The sequence below is a fragment of the Cupressus sempervirens genome, chromosome 9 (assembly GCF_028749045.1).
Source record: "Cupressus sempervirens isolate cs-2001-9-10 chromosome 9, ASM2874904v1, whole genome shotgun sequence".
Classification (NCBI taxonomy): Eukaryota; Viridiplantae; Streptophyta; class Pinopsida; order Cupressales; family Cupressaceae; genus Cupressus; species Cupressus sempervirens.
Genome location: NC_143126.1, coordinates 736,538,952 through 736,557,981, shown reverse-complemented (window position 1 = coordinate 736,557,981; position 19,030 = coordinate 736,538,952). Strand labels below are relative to the sequence as shown.

The 19,030-nt window shown below is 35.3% G+C and overlaps 1 protein-coding gene across 3 annotated transcripts; it reads right to left on the bottom strand.

Moving 5' to 3' along the window:
- Positions 1 to 458: 458 nt before the first annotated feature.
- Positions 459 to 18,772, bottom strand: LOC149540829 (Glycine cleavage T-protein family). 3 transcript variants are annotated; one of them, XM_089801905.1, is made up of 4 exons: positions 18,207 to 18,772; positions 17,489 to 18,059; positions 16,831 to 16,949; positions 459 to 1,323 (listed from the first exon to the last, which is right to left on the bottom strand). In XM_089801905.1, the coding sequence occupies exons 2-4, from the start codon at positions 18,056 to 18,058 to the stop codon at positions 777 to 779; spliced, it is 1,236 nt and encodes a 411-aa protein (XP_089658031.1). In that variant the 5' UTR covers position 18,059; positions 18,207 to 18,772; the 3' UTR covers positions 459 to 776. The 3 variants fall into 3 exon arrangements, with proteins under 3 accessions (XP_089658031.1, XP_089658032.1, XP_089658030.1); XM_089801906.1 differs by having other exon boundaries at positions 18,256 to 18,772; XM_089801904.1 differs by having other exon boundaries at positions 18,735 to 18,772.
- Positions 18,773 to 19,030: the final 258 nt, after the last annotated feature.

The following is a 19,030-nucleotide window of genomic DNA, read 5'->3' as shown; positions in this document are numbered from 1 at the left end:
ATTTGTCTTCCCTGAAAGTAATTGGATCCCTTTGTATAGCCATCAAAGTCATTGCTTAAATCTTTCAACAAGGTCGGATATCCAGTTCATCCAAATGTGTGAGGAACAACATGCATACATATCCTCCTGTACATATGAAAAACTTGTGTATTTAGAGAGAGGGCCACAAGTAGAATTGTTTTAGGATTTAGTCAAATACGTTTCAGTTATTCTTCCATTTTCTGTGAAATAAATGTTTTCCAGTTGTAGAGTGTGTCATCTTCAACTGCTCACAAGTAAAAACAGACAAAACATATGTTTAGAAAGCCTGGGTGATTCTTTTTTGACTAAGCATAAATTTTATAACAGGAGTTCAACACAACTGACATCCCACACAAGCTTAATTTCTTAATGTATAGGTGAAAGCATCTGGCCAACAATAACACAAATGAGATCAGCCAAACACATTTGACAGAAAATTGGACTGGAAACTTGCTTTTAGAAAATTTGTTGTAGATGTAACAATGGTGAAAGAAATATTCTGCAGGTATAAATATGTGGTACACTAACATACGAAAGTGAAATTCATCTACAAGCTACAAAGAAATGTTGCCTCGGCACACTAGAAGAGAGTTTCATTTCTGTGTTGTTCACAAACTCGGAAAAAACCATTGCCCAGAATTTTAAAACTAAATGGCATTTATTGAAGGTTCAAAGCTGTAATCCCAACAAAAAGCACATAGGATCCATAGATGCCTTTGGCCAAAAAGTAGTAGGTGCAGTAAAAATGCATGGTCTTAAGAAGGCTTGTAATACTTGGCAGGTACAAATGGCATTTTAGTCACAGATGCCTCGTATGTTTTCCCACGGACCACAACTTTCAGCTCTGTCCCATTTTTATGGTTACCTGATGCTACATACCCCATTGATATGTTTTTCTTCAGGCAAGGGCTGAATCCCCCACTTGTGACCTCTCCAATAGTTTTTCCTGAGGCATCAGTAATCTCACTATGACTTCTTGGAGGTGGACCAGTTGAAAACATGCCAACTCTACGCCTCGCAGGACCTTCTGCCAACTGTTTTAATATAACCTCAGAGCCGAGAAATCCACCTTCTGCTCTTCTTCTCTTACCAATTGTCCATGAAATACCAGCCTCTACTGGCGTTATGTCCTGATCCATGTCATTTCCATACAGGCAAAGACCAGCTTCAAGCCTCAAACTATCGCGAGCACCTAAACCTGTCAACTTGACTTTCTCTTCTGATTTCTCCAAGATGGCCTTGGCAAGGTCAAGTGCGTGCTCTGAAGGAACTGAAATTTCAAACCCATCTTCTCCTGTATACCTGAGTCATAAATTAGATACAATCAATATTTACTGGATCAAAGGAAACGTGAGATCTTATTGGATTCAACAAAATTATTAATTGCATGAGCTGTACCAATCTGTTCTATCATTTCTGATTTTAAACATGACACAAAATGCACATCATGACCAGAGCAGTGAAGTAAAGGGCACAGCAGCTTGTCTGGCAGAAGATTAGATCATGCTTGAGACCAGAAGACACCAAAGGTCAATGGATCAGCATTCAACTTCCGTTAGTTGAGCGGCTTGCGCTACAACCGCTCAAACAATAGAGAAATGACAAGGTGATAAAACTTACTCTGAAACTTCCCTTACCAAACTATAAGAACCATTATGAACGATAGACACCAAAGAGTCGGGTAGAAAAGAAATCTGTGGAAATTGTGATAACTTGTTGAAGATGATCACTCAATATTATGTTTTCTGTGACTAGCTCACCTTCTTGGCATTATTTTTTCCTTTTCTAAAAAGCGGTATCTTTTGTGGCAGAAAATGGGAACACTAAAATCAAGTTCATGACTACATAATAGCCTACGAACTTTACTATGTACTTTTCATGATTAGTGTCAAGTGACAATAGAGTTTGGAAGGATACAATCTCATCAATGCATACATTGAAGAGAGAGAAAGGAATCAAGACAGCTCATCAAACCATATAATAATCAAAGTTGCATGGATACGGATACGGATACGGTCTTGGGTACGGATATGGCCACTTTTTAAGATCCTTAATATGGATATGGTTGGATACGACATCGATAAATATCACATACACATATTTAACACAATTTTCTAAGTTATTAGATGATTTTTTCATTAGCTTAGAAACAATGTGGACATAGAAATGCTACATAAATATTTGTAAGTTATTTTTACACTTTACAATCTGTAGAAATAGTAGAGTTGCATTAGAAGATAACCCAACAAAACAGGTTGCTGAATAGAACAACATTTTAGGTGTCTTTCTCATTTGGTGTGGGTTTTGTTTAAACCATTTTTTAAAACAATTGTTTTTTTTTTTTTTACATTAAATTTGGGAGGATTTATGCCTAATCTTAAAAAACACTAAATTATGTACTATTTGTCACAGTTGGAAATCAACTTTTTTTAGGCTGACATGGGTGCAATATTCAACGTGTATCCAGGGAGTATTGGATACGTTTCCAAATTGGATATGGGGATACGTGTTCCCAAGGAGGGACAAAGGAGTTTCCGGCAACTCTGATAATAATTATAGAGAGACCACTACAACAAACTTTGAAGGGAAATATTTGATTTCTGGTAAAGAGAAAAGCTAATTTGGAGGAGTATGATAACAATATTGTACTTAAGATCATGATAAACAAGTCAAGCATGGTAAAATGTGATCCTGAGCCCAGTAGTTATCCAAAGTGAAAGGACTGCTAAAACCAAGGTTCCAATGTGTTATAAGCATAAACATGTTAAACACAAGAGGGAAAAAATGGAACAATTATAGATCCTTAAAAAATAGAATGCCATGATTAAATTGTAATACAAGATTGTAAACTTGCAATCGACCAGTTATGTGCAGTAATCTGAAAGTGCAATTTCCCTGTCAAAATGAGATTTAATAAAAAAATTTAAAAAATAAACAAAGAATAATAATAATAGAATAATTGATATAGCAAAATATAATACTACAAACAATTCTATTGTAAATAAATAATAATTAAATGTATAATACAATATCATGTGTCAGCTTAGAGTTTGATTGACATATATGAACATATCATATCATAATACTAAGAGGATATTACATATCCATTGCTTTACATAAATAATTAATGATTAATTCTTATCTATAATTAATTAATATTATCAATACTTAATATAAATCAATATTAATCAATATCAATATCAATAACAAAAAATAATATTAACTAATCAAATGTTTTAATAAATAGCTCTATTTAAACCTAACTTATTAAAACATGATTATGGGAAGACGAGAGCTACTCATGACCTCTCCAATCACATCCAGTCCCACACATAAGATATAAGTTGAACTTGAAAATCAATTCCACTCTTGGAGAATTATGAAACAGGAGAACGGATAATAGGAAAACAATACTCCTGAGGAGAGAAAAATATGAATCTACTGCAAAGATAGTCTATACATCAATCAGTCCCAAAAATAAGATTTAAACACTTGAGCAAGCATAGGAATCTTCACATTGATCATCAATCTGATCCTATCAGAATATTAAATAAATTTGCAAGAGACACCATAATATAATTAAGCATTGCAATTAAAATATATATAGTAATGTTCCTAAAGGGACATTACAGAAAGGTCAGATGCATCAAGTTCATAATTGAAGGTCAGATATATCAAACCATAATTGACTAACATACCAATTATTTAATGAATATCTGTTGTACAATAATCACAAGTTTGAAATATGGAGCAAATGGAAAAATAGAAATAATTAAATATAAAGGATTAAATCTGGTTGTGATGTGATTAGCCAATAAACTTTAACACTGAAACAATAGAGAAGCAAGTGGAAATTAACAGACTCAAAAAATTATACATGACCCATAACGTACATAGAGACCCTAGTGGGAAAAAAACATCACAACCAAAGAAATCCAAGCTTATATTATTCATCAAAGAAAAAGGTACATCAATTCATTTTGTTTATCCTTCTATTTCTGACAGTAATACAACAATATAAATGTACTTCCAAAATGAATCCACTATGATATGCCTCCAATATATAGGAAAATGGGAAACTAGAAACCAAAAATAGTTTCCCAAAACATGAGCCATAGCAAATATCCAATGCCCTCACAGTCATGGCCAAGCCATAAAAAATAGACACGTCTCTTGTTACTGTAGATGTCATGGATTTTGTCATAATGGTCAAATTGACTGAAATTCCAATCCTAGGTGTTCCATGAGGGCATTTGATTACCTTGCCATAGCACCAAATATAGAAAATATTCTTATAACTCCCAAAGACTGATCTTATGTAAATTCCTTATTTAATGACTTTTTGCACAATAGTAAAGATATTCCATAAAATAATAATTAATAAATAATGCTCCCTCTCTCACTCGGGCACTCGTTTTAACCCATTTCATGATGTCTGAAAACAAGACATTATTTATCTACACAAATACAATTAATCAAGACTTATAAATGGTATGCCTTTTGCTAACATTCTACCGCTTGACATTTAAATTGCAAAGGCAAATGGATATTAAAAATAAATCATGTGCTAAACAAGGAAAGACATGTTCCCTCTCTCTGCCAATTAAATTTATGTATGCTCATTGGTTTAGTGAGAGAATCTATGACATTAACTACGGTGTCAACCTTTTTTATATCATGGCTGTGCACCCCTCAACCATTTCGCAAAGTGATATTATAAATCAATATGCTTTGTACAAGCATGATAAATTGGGTTCTTCATCAAATAAATGAAATTTTGATTATCAAATTTGCTCCTAACCTTCTCCTTAAATCCAATACCCAAACACAATTTTCATAACCACACAACCTCTTTACAAGTGTCTTGCAACCATGTATTCTGCTATTCTAGTGGACAACACAAAAATACATTAGTGCTTACTCCTCCAAATGAAATGAACACAACCACTCCTGCAGCTCTTACTATCCAAATCACTAGACCAATTTGAATCAACAAATTGCTAGACGTCAAGAAAATTAGCCACATCATCAATCCCATTATTGAAAACATTATAATCAAAAGTCTCACAAATATCTGAAAAAACCTTTTGCCCATAAGTTCGGTGTTCTTTGCCAAAGTTAGACATAAGACTTTTGAGAACTCTCACTACTTGGGCAATGCCTAGTCTCACATAAACCATAGCATACATTAACCATATTCTCCAAATCATCATTTGACTTAGGCATCAATTGATGTTAACTAGTACCTACAGGTACATGAATATAACAATTGTGCATCACAAACCTCTTCAGAATAGTGCAGCATACTTACTGCAACTAAATTAAAGGTTTTTCTTAACTTGATCACTACTAATATCTATACCCAAAGTGAATTTTGTAGCCCCTAAATCCTTCATGTCAAATGCACTCAACAACTGAGTTTTGAGCTCTCTAATCATTCCATCATAGTTTGCAAACTCACACTCAAAGGAGTACTCAACAAGCCCAAAAATATCAACTTGGCAAAGATCCGACAAGAACTTGGGTTTATTGAAGGAGAAAATGCAGGATTTTATACTTTTATAGCATTTTAACCATACATTTAACCTCCCCTGGTGCAATTTAACTCGCGTTTCAACCTGCCTTGACATTTTCTAGCCCATGTTGAAATGTATTGATCTCATGTTATAGTTTTTTTACCTTGTAATCTCATAGAACCTAATTTCTAGCAATTTTTCCTCTACACTTCACCTATAGAGACTCATAAATTAAACTTAAAGAGTACTTTCCCAACTGAAAAATCCACAACTACTCGACAACTCAATAAGTACTCATAGGATTTTTCATCTATGCATTCCAATACAATTTTTAATGAACGTTTCATCAACAATTAATGCAAAATAAAAACAATAAACAAACTCAATCCTAACAAACTCAAGGTCCAATGCAAAATCATCAAATTTTTGATACCACATCCGAGATGGCTACCCTGAGCAATACAATGACAATTTAACCTACAAATCAATTCTCCTTCCCTTTAAGCAAAAAATTGACGAGATGTTTTACATTTATGTTGCTTCATGATTTTGGGATGGGAAGAATAGTGGATGTTAGTAATCAAAGTCCATACCTCACATGTCTTCACTGTGTTTTTATCTCCTACTAATTTACCTCCAATTTTTCCTTCAGATGTTTTTTTTCAAAATATACAACAAATTTTTTTTTTTAAATAATATTTAATAAGATTGCTTAAAAATAAGCAACAAATTTTCTATGCATCAGTTCCACAACTTATGCCTTCAAAAGTTGAGCAGCTTGCAAAAATTAGCTAAGCAGCAGCATGGGACCTGCCCTAAGAGATTCAATCTTTTTCATATATCTTCTTGAAGAGTATTCATAATGATTCTCCTTCTTCAATGGTCTAAAGATATCGGATTACTTCCTTTCGAATTTCTTTCTTATTCTTCCTATTCCCTTCTGATCCTTTTCCAGGTGATCAGTACCAAAATATATATTTCTTTATTTCTTATTGATGAAAACCAGTACCGCAAACTTGCTATACATATATACTTCTCAAAACAAAATAGGAGAGCACATGGATATTTCTTTATGTACATGATTTCTCCCTATCTCAAGGCTGAAACATTGCCTCTTTTTATACATACAAATAGAATAATAAAAGCCTACAACAATCCATAACATATCATCTAATTTTAGAAAGGTCAACCGTCAAACAATAATCCCTAATATTCCTCTAATTCCTCATGTATTTGCTAAATAATTTAATTCAGGGGATTGTAAATAACTGACAACCTTTATCTTATTAATCTGCCATATCACATAAGATTAAAATAGGAAGTGCTAGAATGCACCTGCATCAGACTCCCAAGGAACAAAAAGACTTGTTCATGGACTACTGTCCATCATAATTTTTCTAATTGCTTTTGTTGGTTATAGCTTGTGTAACATTTTGCAATTGCAGTTGCATTTACTACAATTTTGTTCCCTCCTAAATCCCAAACTTTGATTTTGCACTGTCCACTTACATTACTCATACAAAGTCTTACAATCAGTTTTTATTGCTTGTACCTATCTATTTCCTCTTACTATACCTTCTTAGTCATCCTCTTCATTAACATCCACAACCTATCAATTCCATCATCTGATTGCATCCTTGATTGCTGAAACTTGCTATCATTTCTCACTTGATGCTGCATATCTTCCTTGTGCATGACAGATACAAGACGCTTGTAAACTTTTGGTTTGTACATTTGTTCCATATTTTGTTGATTATGCCTTTCAGCTTCTTCAGCATTATTGTTTTTCGAGACAATTTGATCTACTTCCATGTCCAACTTTGTATACTGAATATGCACTTTTTGATTTACTAATCTCTCTTCCATAAGTTTCAATTCTTCACACGAATCACTAAAATTACCTTGAACTGGATTTATAAAGTCCCTGCCATACTCATCACTAATGTCCTTTGTCAACCGTTCCTTCAACAAGAGCTTCACTCTATCCTCAAAGTCCATATCACTCGGTCCTGGTATAAGAATTTCATCCACAATTCCCTTGATTGGAATTTCCTCATTATTGCATTCATGAAGAAACTCTCCATCATTGCTATCTGCATGACCTGCATTCACAAAAAACTCATTAGTTTCAAAAACATGAGATTCTTGGATCTCATCAGCTCCTTCATCCTCGTCTTCACCAAGGATAGATCTTTTTTCTGGTTTACAATAGTAAACATTTGTCTTCACTGCTCGGAGCTCTTCATTCCTCAACCTAGTATTTAAACTACGCTTTAAATTCACTTGCAACCTATGCCACTTCACCTTCTTGTGCAGAATCCATCCACACCTTTGGTCTTCCTCACCTTCGTATAGCAACATCATCATTGAGCTGAGTTGTTCTTTCATTTGAGACATTTCTCAATCAAATTCCTCTTTACTTTTTCTGTTCGCTTTTATGACATTCACTTTAGCATTCTCCTTGATTTTGTCATGGCTTTATCTCAAACCCTTGTCATGATTATTGGTAGTCATCTTCTCGTTCCCTTTGTGAACTTCACCTAGTTCACTTGTGAGTTGCACTAAGCCTTTGCAATAGCAAGTCTGTTTCACCCTGCTACAATTACCTCACCAAGCTTCTCTCCTTTGAACTTGGCCTTTTGGTAACACTGGTTCTCTCATTGCAACCTTTGAGCTTCCTCTGCTCATTTAGGCTTCTACACTCTGCTCACTCTTAAGAGATTCACCAACTCCTTCCTCAAACAACCCTATACTTAATGGTATCTTAACTTGAGATCTATATATTAACAATGGGCTAGCATCCCTTGTGGGGTTTGCCACATGGGTTAATCACCTTGTGTGGTTCTATAAGACTATTGGTTGTATGGGGCATTGATAAGGTTGATATTTTGGTGCAACAACCACCCTGACCATTCTAACAAGAGGTATTAGAGTTTGGTCACGGTTTTAAATCCTACCCCATTTGGCTTAACCACCTTTTGTGGTTCTATAAGACTATTGGTTGTATGGAGCATTGACAAAGTCGATATTTCGGTGCAACGCCCCCCTGACCATTCTAACAAGTGGTATCAAAGTTTGGTCACGAGTTCAAATCCACACAGGCCACAGTGAGTGACGCTGAGAGGGGGATTGTTGGCAGTGGGTCAGCATACCTTGTATGGCTCAACCGCCTCATGTGGTTCTATAAGACTATTGATTGTATCAGGCATTGACAGGTCGCTCTTTTGGTGCAACGGCAACCATAACCATTCTAACACTATCTTGGTGGAAATTTGGTACACAAAGTAGGGTTCAAAAGTTTTTTCTCAATCCTTTTGAAGTTAATAGTAGATCTTCATTGTAGTCTTTTTGAAGGCTCTATAGTTAAATTTCAATGCATAAAGTCCATGGGTCATCCTTCACTGGAGCAAGTACAATTGGATTGCTATAAGAGGAAGAGATCCTTACCATATAAAGCTTAGGCACTCTAGTTGTCAGTTGAATAAGATATTGTATTCCTCAAAAAAGTTTAGTTATTTTTTTCTACTAAAGGAGGTGTGGTGTTAGTCAATGCTACAAGGATGTCTTTCCTTTGACAAGAGCTAACAATCAAACACACAATTTTATTACAACTCACCTTCTTTTGGCATTGCTTGGTGTTGATGAATGAACATTAAAGTACTACTTATAATAGACCATTCGTTCTTAATAATATCTATGACTAAGTTACCGATCCTGGTTCTGATATGTATGTCTGGCAAAAAAATTGTTTTCTTGGGTTTCGGTTCCCTGTGTGTGCACGCACAGACACACATACATATACATATTTATACATATATTTATTTATTATAAAATTACAAATTTATATAAAGTATATACATCATAGATTCATGCAACATTTTCAATGTTCATTCATCATTGGTTCATAAATTCAAACATCTAATAATAATAAGTGTGATACTCATAAGTCCATAATTGCCAATGAAATCATAAATAAAATACCTCATGTATCATATTCATAATTTGAAGAAGTCTGAAAATGTCATTATTGTTGGGCAGTCCGCAAAAGAAGAATATTGCCAAACAGCTTACAAAATGTGGATTGAATACCTAACCCAAGTTATCAAATACATGACTAAAGCTTTATGATTTATGCCAGGTGATGGTATTTAATAAAGTTTTTGAATGGAAACACAGTAAAACACATAAAGAAGTTAACAACATAGCTTAACAGTGAATTCTTTATTAAATTTGTGCTCCAGTTTACAATATGTTTAACTTATTTCTGACCTTTTTGGATCGTAGAAAACTGGAGTTTGGTGTAGACACAGTACACATACATCGAAAATATCTTGATTTATCAGTATATGTATTCCCAGAATGAAATTCAGCCCTTTAGACGACAGTTCTTAGTGTATCCATGGCTTGCTATAACCTCCACATCCTTGCTGCAGCGCATAACCTCTTCCAACGTCCACCCTTCGGGTATGTTTAAAATTTTAATTGCCAACTTCACTCATACCAGCTAAAGTTCAGACCTAATGCACACAGCCTTGGGGTTCCCTTGGGTCCTTCCTAGGTTTCACCCAGATCCTTCCCCGGTGGCCAGGATCCCGCTTGGGGAGCCCCTGATCCGAATTAAGAATTCAGATCCCAATATCTGGTGTAGAACCTGTGGTATTGTGACTTAGTTGAAAATAGTTGAAATGCAACAATAGATTTCTGCAAGCCAAAAAGTGATCCATTGAATTCGAAAATAAAGTTTATACAAATTTGATGGATCCCAAGGGTCACCGCTACCCCTTGGAAATGAAAATGAAAATGAAAAGTCCACAAGTTAGTTAATAACAAAATAAACTCTAAAAACTACAAAAATCTATATTAAAAATTATGTCTACTTGTAGAAGTCATAACATTCTACTCATAGCTCAAAATCACTAACTGTCGGATTTTCTAGAAAGATCTTCAAAAGTTCTACATTTGGTGCTTGAAGGCTTACTGAGGAGCTACATCTTCTTGGAATCACTGAAGCCTAGAAATGCTCCGAAGGCCTTCGAAAATGCGAAATACTAAAACATAGAAAATACCGAAAGAATAGATTTCGGTGTTTTCCCATTTCCACTTGTGCCAACATCCTCTGCATCTTCCTGGACTGTGTTTTGATCAGCCCCACCATCACAGAAGGGCCCAGACAAAACCCAAGCAAAACCCGGGGAGGACCAGAACAAAAACCGCACGGGGATCAGGATCTGGCCCAAAACAGAGGAACCTGGTATCTTAGATCTATGACAACATTCATGGGATTTGATATGCTTTCTGAAATAAAATATCACATACATAGAATGGCATGATGTCACAAAGGACTTCATCTAGAAAATGCTTAATTTTGTGTACTAAGTGACACTAAAATGACACGCTTCACAACATGTCAGTTGAACCATCCAATGGTGTGGTTGAGGTTGGGAGAGCCAAGGGCATCAGTGATAAATTCAATCCCCAAACTGCTTCAATCGAAATTGAGCTCTTTTGGTACCAATGAACCAAATCTGAGAAAATTCAATCCTTTTGATTCTTCTAGATCAAAATTAAAAGATGATAATGCTTATGTAATTTCTGTCGTAGCTCTATGCTAATATTCTTCAATCTGTTTTTCTGTCTAGTGCCACTGGTAGATTTTGATGCTTGGATATATACAAGTTAAGATTTCCAGCCACAACTTTCCTCCTGAACCATTTGTTGAAATTGCCTATATTAAATCAATTACCAATCTTGTATTGTTTATTTCACTCTTTAAGCAACATATTATTCTTTTGGAAGTGATGTCAAGGTTCTTTTCCTTTTAGGGTTTGGCTTCATTCGGGACTTGGATTTCATTTTCTCAGACTAATCTAAGGCTTTGTTGATTAATTTGGGGTTATCATACCTAGAACTATGTATGGATTTGGATTCAAGCTTGTATTTATACCTATGGCCTTCTCCAAAAGACGAAATGAATGGAACCCATATCCAACTGAATATATGGTCTGCGTTTTCACCTATATTACAAGATCAAACTTTAGTTGATGACTTTGACATTAAGCTTGAAAGTAAAGGTATGGAAGGTATCAGTATATTCCTAGATAGACTGATCATGACCTTAATGCAATTGAAGAACACTTAGTAGACAGATTGTCATAGTTACCAACAAAGTAATAGATATCTTTAAGGTCATCAAGAAAACAGACTAAAATTTTGCTTGAGGAATATCATGCTTATGGATAGAAAAATAGTCATATAACCACTTTTTGAAAAACAAGGAGCTCTGAAAAGGTAAAAAGTAACCTGAGTTAGATAAAGAACAATAAACTAGTGTAAATCTACTGGAGTTCAACTAGTTATCTTTAAAGCATTGTAATCTATCTTGCCTTCAAAAATGGGAATCTGCAAATCACTTGCATCTTATACTGTGTTTTCCCTCCTAATGGCTACTTAGTTGATGAAAACGATGGGTCTAAGAAGGACTATACTCCCTGCAAGGTTTGCATGAAATGATCAATCATATCATCTTTTTCTCATGCACTGTACTGTTCCAAGTCATTTATTTTTCTACAAAATATTTTAAATCATCTTCTACTACCATGTCAAGTCCAATATATCTGATATTGACTCGTCTGCTACCTACTAAGACTGTGTAGAGTGGTGAAGGGATACAGGTTTTGCAAATGAGATTTTCCTAGAGCTAAACCTTGTGTGAGTGGTCATAAACATGTATCGAGTGCTTGAAGCAAGAAAGTTGTGGTCCAATTCCATTGTGTCAAAGCTTACAGGTGATCAAAGGGGAGACAGATGCAAAATTATCCCAGGCCTATAAGCATTCACATGTCAACCCAAAATATTTGCCTTGATGTTTGTTTTGTTTATAGGTATTTTCCAAGCCTTCAAAAAAAAAATTCAGCAATCAACAGCAGTTCTATGTCACAATATCTGAATTGCTTTCTTTCAAGCTTCAAACTAATCATTTCTGGCACAATCAGCATTTCGTTGAGCTGTAATGTCACTGCATTTTAAGATTTCTAGTTGTGATCATGAACATAAGATCTACTGTGCATCTTGAACGTGCTCATATGATGTATTTTCGATTTGACGCATCCTTGATTGCTGCATCCATTTTTCATTGCATAAAGGGATCCTTAGTGTACTCCAATCAAGTATTTATATCTTGTGCCAATTCCTTGAATTTTGGCACTCCTAATTTGAGATACACTTAAGAATGTTAATTTGGATGCTACTGACGTGATCTTCCCAATTATGAGGTTCACTGAAAGGTAAGATCGTTTAATTCACAGCAACTGAACCTTATCACACATCCCTATGACGGCTTACTATGTTTTCAGGCGGTACAAATCATTCTACATCCATCTATTAAAAAGTCAGCTATCATTTGCGCACAGCAGTTAGGAAACTGTTTTAGGAGGCAGGCAAGATTCAGTACCAAGACACTACATCAAGATATCTAAGATGTATGCTGTAACTGAAAGGTTAAGGCTTAATCTGTATTGAAGCTCCTGAAGCTGTGTTGCAATCACAGTTGAAATCAGTTCTTCATCTCAGTTTTCTGTTATATTTTGTGCATAATTTGTTGTGTTTTTACATCTATTGTGTAGTTTGGTAATCTTTAACTAGACCTTCAAAACATGAATACATGAGAGACGTGCCAAATCAAGACTCCAGTGTGTTATAAGCAAAATAGTTTGTAGAGAAAGACAGCAATGCAACAATTATCGGAGTGCCTTGACCAAGGGAAAAAAATAACTACAAAACATGTTGGAGAGGTAGTGTAAGATTGTCTTATTCATAATCTGCAAGTTTAATAGAATGAACCAAGAGGTCAGATGTGTTGCCCAAAACTGACAAGTGAGACAACCATTTGATAACTAGCTATTGTTTATTAATATAAAAGTGTGATGGTAAAGGGCAGCTTGGCAATTATCAAGAAAAATAGTTGCTAACTTTAAACCTATTCAATTAACCTTTCTATTATATTCAGCACATAATGCAGAAGTGTTTTAATCAGATAGGCTCTTCAATTTTTACATGTACTTCAAATGATGGCAAAAATAATGGTGAAGAAAGCATCTAATTTGAGTGTGAGGTGACCAAAGTTACAGATTTTCCTGGATCAATATGTGACTGAAAGCTTATAGAATTGAAGAAAGCATTTCTGCAAAGGACAAATGTCAGAAAGGAGTCCGCACATGGTTTATGTCCCAGAGGATTCTCAGGATAACTAAAGAGGATTTACAATTTTAAATCCTCTAATTTGACACAAGGGTACCAAGTAACCCCACACATAGTCAGTTTGGCATTTAAAGTTTGAAAGAAGAATACCCTGTGCTCTCATGGAGCTGATAAATTATAATTCCATCTTCACCTATGCACCAAAGTAATCAAATTAGTATGTCACCATTCGCAGGAAGATGAAACAAAGAGTTGAGTCTTATGGCATCATTTCAATGAAGTCAAAATGGTACGAATCTGTAGCTTGTGATAATAAAGGACAAAAACAGACAAGGGCTAGTTGTTTCCAACAACATATGGGTAAGTCTTTTCTCATGCATCATTCTCCACATTATTGTTGTGTACTGTTTTTGCATATTTAACAGATCTAAAATCAGAAGAATTCTAGGAATTAAATGGCTTGCATAGGCTTATTTATGTTTTTTCTGAGATTGTGTTGTTTTGTGCAGTGCAACTTGCGTGATTCTATTTATTCCAATAGTGTGATCACCCTGCCTTTCATTATAATAAATTGTTTGTTTCCATATGCAGAAATTTCTTGACAGCTTTGTGATCCTTAGTTTTTTTTTTGTTTTTTTTAATTTGATGTAATGTTTTCTTCGCTCCATACTCGATGCCTGAACTTGAAACAATTATCTGAACAATTTCTTTTATTGAAATCTATGCTTAAAGTAATGAGTATGACTGAATTAAGATGCATTCTTTGTATAGGTGCCCTTTCCCTACAGAAATAGAAAAGGATACATAAGAGATGAAAAAAAATAGATAAATATTTTGTCTCAGAGCATAAATTAGAAAGGATGCTTGAATTACGAAAAAACAGTGACTGCTGTTCCTCTCTGAATCACTAGATATTGCTTTCTAAAAGCATTTCAATTGGCTGTTTGCTTTTATCCAGAGATGTGGACAAAGAAATTCACTGTTATTGAAGAGAAATTCATAAAACTTGCGTTGCAGTGGAACTGAATTTGGCAAGTGGAAAATCTTCTGTTGAAGATATTAATCAAAGGGGGAAGAAAAAGATCAATGAAAGAGGAAACAGTTGACCACTTGCATGTTGACCATACAACTTGTAGGCATAACCCCCATTTGCATGCCATTGTCACTTACTGAAGAATCTTGCATGCTCAGTCTCCTTCGTGTTAACTAGGTGGAGGTTAATGCTTAACATCTTGAATTTGCAATTAATCCTTGTTAAATTGCACCATATTGGAAGGAGTTATCAGTGGGAGGTGTCACAAATTGGCTACTAAACTGGAATCCTTGATCGCATTGGAAGAATGGCATCACAAGAGAGAACCATCTGTGAATCACATATTGACCTCTTGACAAGAATCTTCTAATTAAGTGCACAACATGTGGAAGTAAAAGAGTTAAGAGTAGATCAATGTCAGCTTCCTTCTTGTTTCTTGCAAGTTGAATGTGGAAGAAGACTGGAAGATTTTCTCTTGAGAAGTTGGGAGCTCAAGAGTAAAAGTAAAGTCTTTTCCAGGAGCTGGTTTCAGTTTTCCTGACAAGCGAGTTAGTGTAGATGGTCCAAGTGTGTTTGAAATCAGTTTGAGATCCTTTTTGTGAGGGGAGATGCGGTCCAAATTTCTACATGAGACTTTGATGTAACCTTGTTCTCTTAATGTAACAAAATAAGCATTTTTCTTCATGTTTAATTTCACAGTTTGTCTATAATATTGGCTAGTTTGAGAGCAATTAATTTCTGATTTGGTTCAATTTTAAATCACTAATTTTGGGCCTTGAAGGATTGGTCACGGTCCCCTAAAGTCAGTCGAAAATATTTGAAATTTCTGCAAATTGTTGTACAAATTTCAGGTTGCAGAAGTCCTGATTAGGTGCCTAGTTGTTGCATTTTCTGTCTAGGCTTACGTGACTTGAGTGACTCTTCAAATCCATTTATTGTGTGTTTTACAATCCTTGTTGACCACATTGGAGAGTGTTGTGAAGTTATGCTGCAAGGGAGAAGTTACCATTCAGTTGGCTACCTACACTTGGATTCACCATTCAATTTTGAGATACTTTCTAGAAAACTCTGGGTCCTATGATTGGCAGAGATTGATCTTCACAGGCTGCTACTGTTTCAGTTTTATAAAATTCTTCTATTTTTTAGCTTACATCCAAAAATTAAAACTCTTGCTGAATCACACCATTGGGTTAAATTACGTGATAATACTTTGTTCCTTCATTGTCTGCCATTTTTTTGTCTTAAAAAACTTTCTAAATTTTCAATATGGTTCCAATTAAGGGGGCTTAGCTTGGCTTCTTACGTCATCACTGTCCTAGAACATGTACTCTCTTATTTCGTTCCTCTGTCTGTCACCTTTTCCTCCTCTCACTCATCTTCAACTTCTAGCAACTATTTGTTTTTGTTGGTTTTACTTTGAGCGTTTTAACTACTTTTCTGCTTCCAATATTTTTTAGATAAACTCCTCAAATTTTTCACGCAGAGCTGGTTTGCTATTTGCTAGTAAGGGACCTGTGATGGTATACTTATAAGACCTCAGGAGAATTGATCATGGATGAGATATTTCACAAACTTGTGCAACATAGTTTTCAAGGAAAAGAGGACAATGGTAAACAGTTATACATATTTCAGAAAGCTGGTGTCTAGTGAACACGTAGTTTCTCCATATCACAACAAGATGTCAGAATGCCAAAAGCATCCTGTAGAAATTGAATTGTCATCACATTAGTCGGATCTGTGAAGAGTCTCAGTTGCATGATATCACCACTAGCATGACAGAATGTTTTCTATCCAGATTTCTAGAAAATTGACATACAGTACTCGCCCATAACATGGTCACATTGCTACTCTAAAGGTACTAAATGTGTTCCCTCAAATCAAAACTAGTAAAATCTACAAAAATAGCTATTAGCTTTTCCTCTAACAGTACACCTATTGGACATACTCTACTTAAATGGACAACAGAAAATACAAGCATTGATGTGCCTACAACATTGAAGCACCTAACCCTGAACTATAGTTATGTTGATGCAACTAAGTACTACAATAAGAAAATTAGCTTACCCTGTCCTTGTAAGATAGCATGGGCTTCCATTGATATCAATCATTCGGAAGTCACTGAAGAACATTTTGCTCAAATCTTCCTTTGTCAGCTTTTGAAGCGTTGATGCAGAGAGAGGGCCCTGTATTGAATTAAAAAATGGTACTTCAATACCTTTGTCGATAGAAGACAAACAGGCAAGCCAAAAAATATATTTCAAACAATTAATAGAGGCACTTAAAAACCAAACGATGTTACAGACCTGTCTTTTACACCTAAAGTGGGAAGAGAAAAGCGAGAAGGAGCTATGAATATAAACATATGTAGCACATTCAACATTTCAGCATGGAAAATGGTTTTGCATATATCAGAAAGCTTATATGGCAAGTTCAAACATCCCTCCACTGTACACAGACAAAAAACAACATTCCTTACTGACTTTTAAGTATGTTCTCACAAGGGTAAGGAATTAAACACAATTTTCCTGTTACCCTAGTTGGATTTCCCATTGCTCTGACTTAGGGTTCAGATTGGTAGTAAAGACAGTATGAGCAATACCCAATCACCCGATACTGGATCAAATCATGCATATAGCTGGTTGATACCACCCTTTCCTATCTTGGAGTCTATTTGATTCCCACACTACTCTCAAAAAAAAAATATTAACAGAAAAACACTTACCTGGAGAGCCAAAAGAGATCTCTCGTCATGTATGTGCCAATTAACATCACCACCATGTGCCTTGAAAATCTTCATATGAGACTCAATATGTGCTAAATCCTTTTCTCTGCATCCTGCATTTACCACTATATAGATATGCTGATCGTGGACTTTGGTAACGATTGAATCATCTATAGCTCCTCCTTTCTCATTGGTGAAAACAGTAAGAGTTCCAGTCGAAGAAGGCAGCCCAGCTACATCTGCAACCACCAGCTTCTCAAGAAAAGGAATGGAATCCTTCCCTTTCAGACTTAATCCACACATATGAGACACATCAAAAAGGCTCCCATTACTTCTACAGTTAACAGTGGAGTCCATTATTGAGTCCTTATATTGGAGAGGCATGCTCCACCCTGCAAAGGGTACCATTTTGCCCCCATTTTCAACATGGAAATCATAAAGAGCTGTCTTCTTCAGTAAGTTATCGTCTGAGTAAAACCTTCGTGAAATGCTCTGATATCGTCCCTTCCTTTCGACCTGGGATATAGTTCTTGTCGCAAGCCTCCCCACCTGCCATAGTCCCATCCACATCCTGGAACAGAATTTTAAATGTAAAGAAACACCATCAACATACTATTACAATGCTAGGTTGAAAATGCTGGATAAAATTGTAGTTTTCGCAGACATGTATTAAAAGATACAGAAATTAAGTTGCTATGCAGGAATGGCTATAACAAACCGAATTTATGATTATATCTTTTCTTTCACTATTTGTCTTATGGGGGCACCTTGTGTGCCTGCTTTACTTGCACTTTATGCCAAGTTGTTGCAGATTTAATGCAGATGAAATGAAGAAATCTCTTTTCCCTTCAGCTCGTACAATGGGTGTTACCGATGCAATACAAAGGTGGGGAAACGAACTTACAGCCTTGCCATTACTGAAAAAGCGTTGGGGATTCAAAGAAAATGGGAGAAACTAATAACTCACTTTTCTTGCACTATATGCATTATTGGTAGTGCAGATTCATTGCAGATAGAAAGGAGGAAACCTATTTTTCTCAGAGCTTGTAATTCATTAGAAAATTAGTATTCTTAGATTTTTGCAATGGGTATTTAAGTTTCAATCCGAATGGTAACGCGAAAAAAAACCACTATTGTAGCAAATTGAGTAGATTTCATTACAACACCAAGCTACATGCAAATTTAGAAGCACTTCAAAAATAAAAGGTTCTCGATGCTAATTAAATTTCTCGTTTCAAGAATGCACCTGGTCGAGCAAGTGGGAATCACAGATCTCAATCGACTAAGTCAAAAAGAAACTGGGAAGCGGTGTTTTAAGAGGAGAAAATGTGTATCCTTCTCAATTACTGAATTCTGGTATGGTTGCATTTACAGCCGTTAGATCAAACCCACATAATTTGGAGTACACTAAAATTGAAGAAATCGTTTTTTATCACTTTTTTATTATTATTATTTGGGTGATGATCGACCTCCCACCAAGTTGATAGCAGATTGGGTGGGTAGGTAGCTTATTTTGTGGGCGAATCATTTGCGTCTCTTGGT

Excerpts from the sequence above, each read along its gene's own strand:
- LOC149540829 (XM_089801905.1), bottom strand. The coding sequence starts at position 18,058 with ATGTGGATGGGACTATGGCAGGTGGGGAGGCTTGCGACAAGAACTATA. Across the intron at positions 16,950-17,488 it reads GATCTCTTTTGGCTCTCCAG|GGCCCTCTCTCTGCATCAAC; the intron begins GTAAGTGTTTTT and ends AATTCAATACAG. Across the intron at positions 1,324-16,830 it reads TGCTATCTTACAAGGACAGG|GTATACAGGAGAAGATGGGT; the intron begins GTAAGCTAATTT and ends TTTATGACTCAG.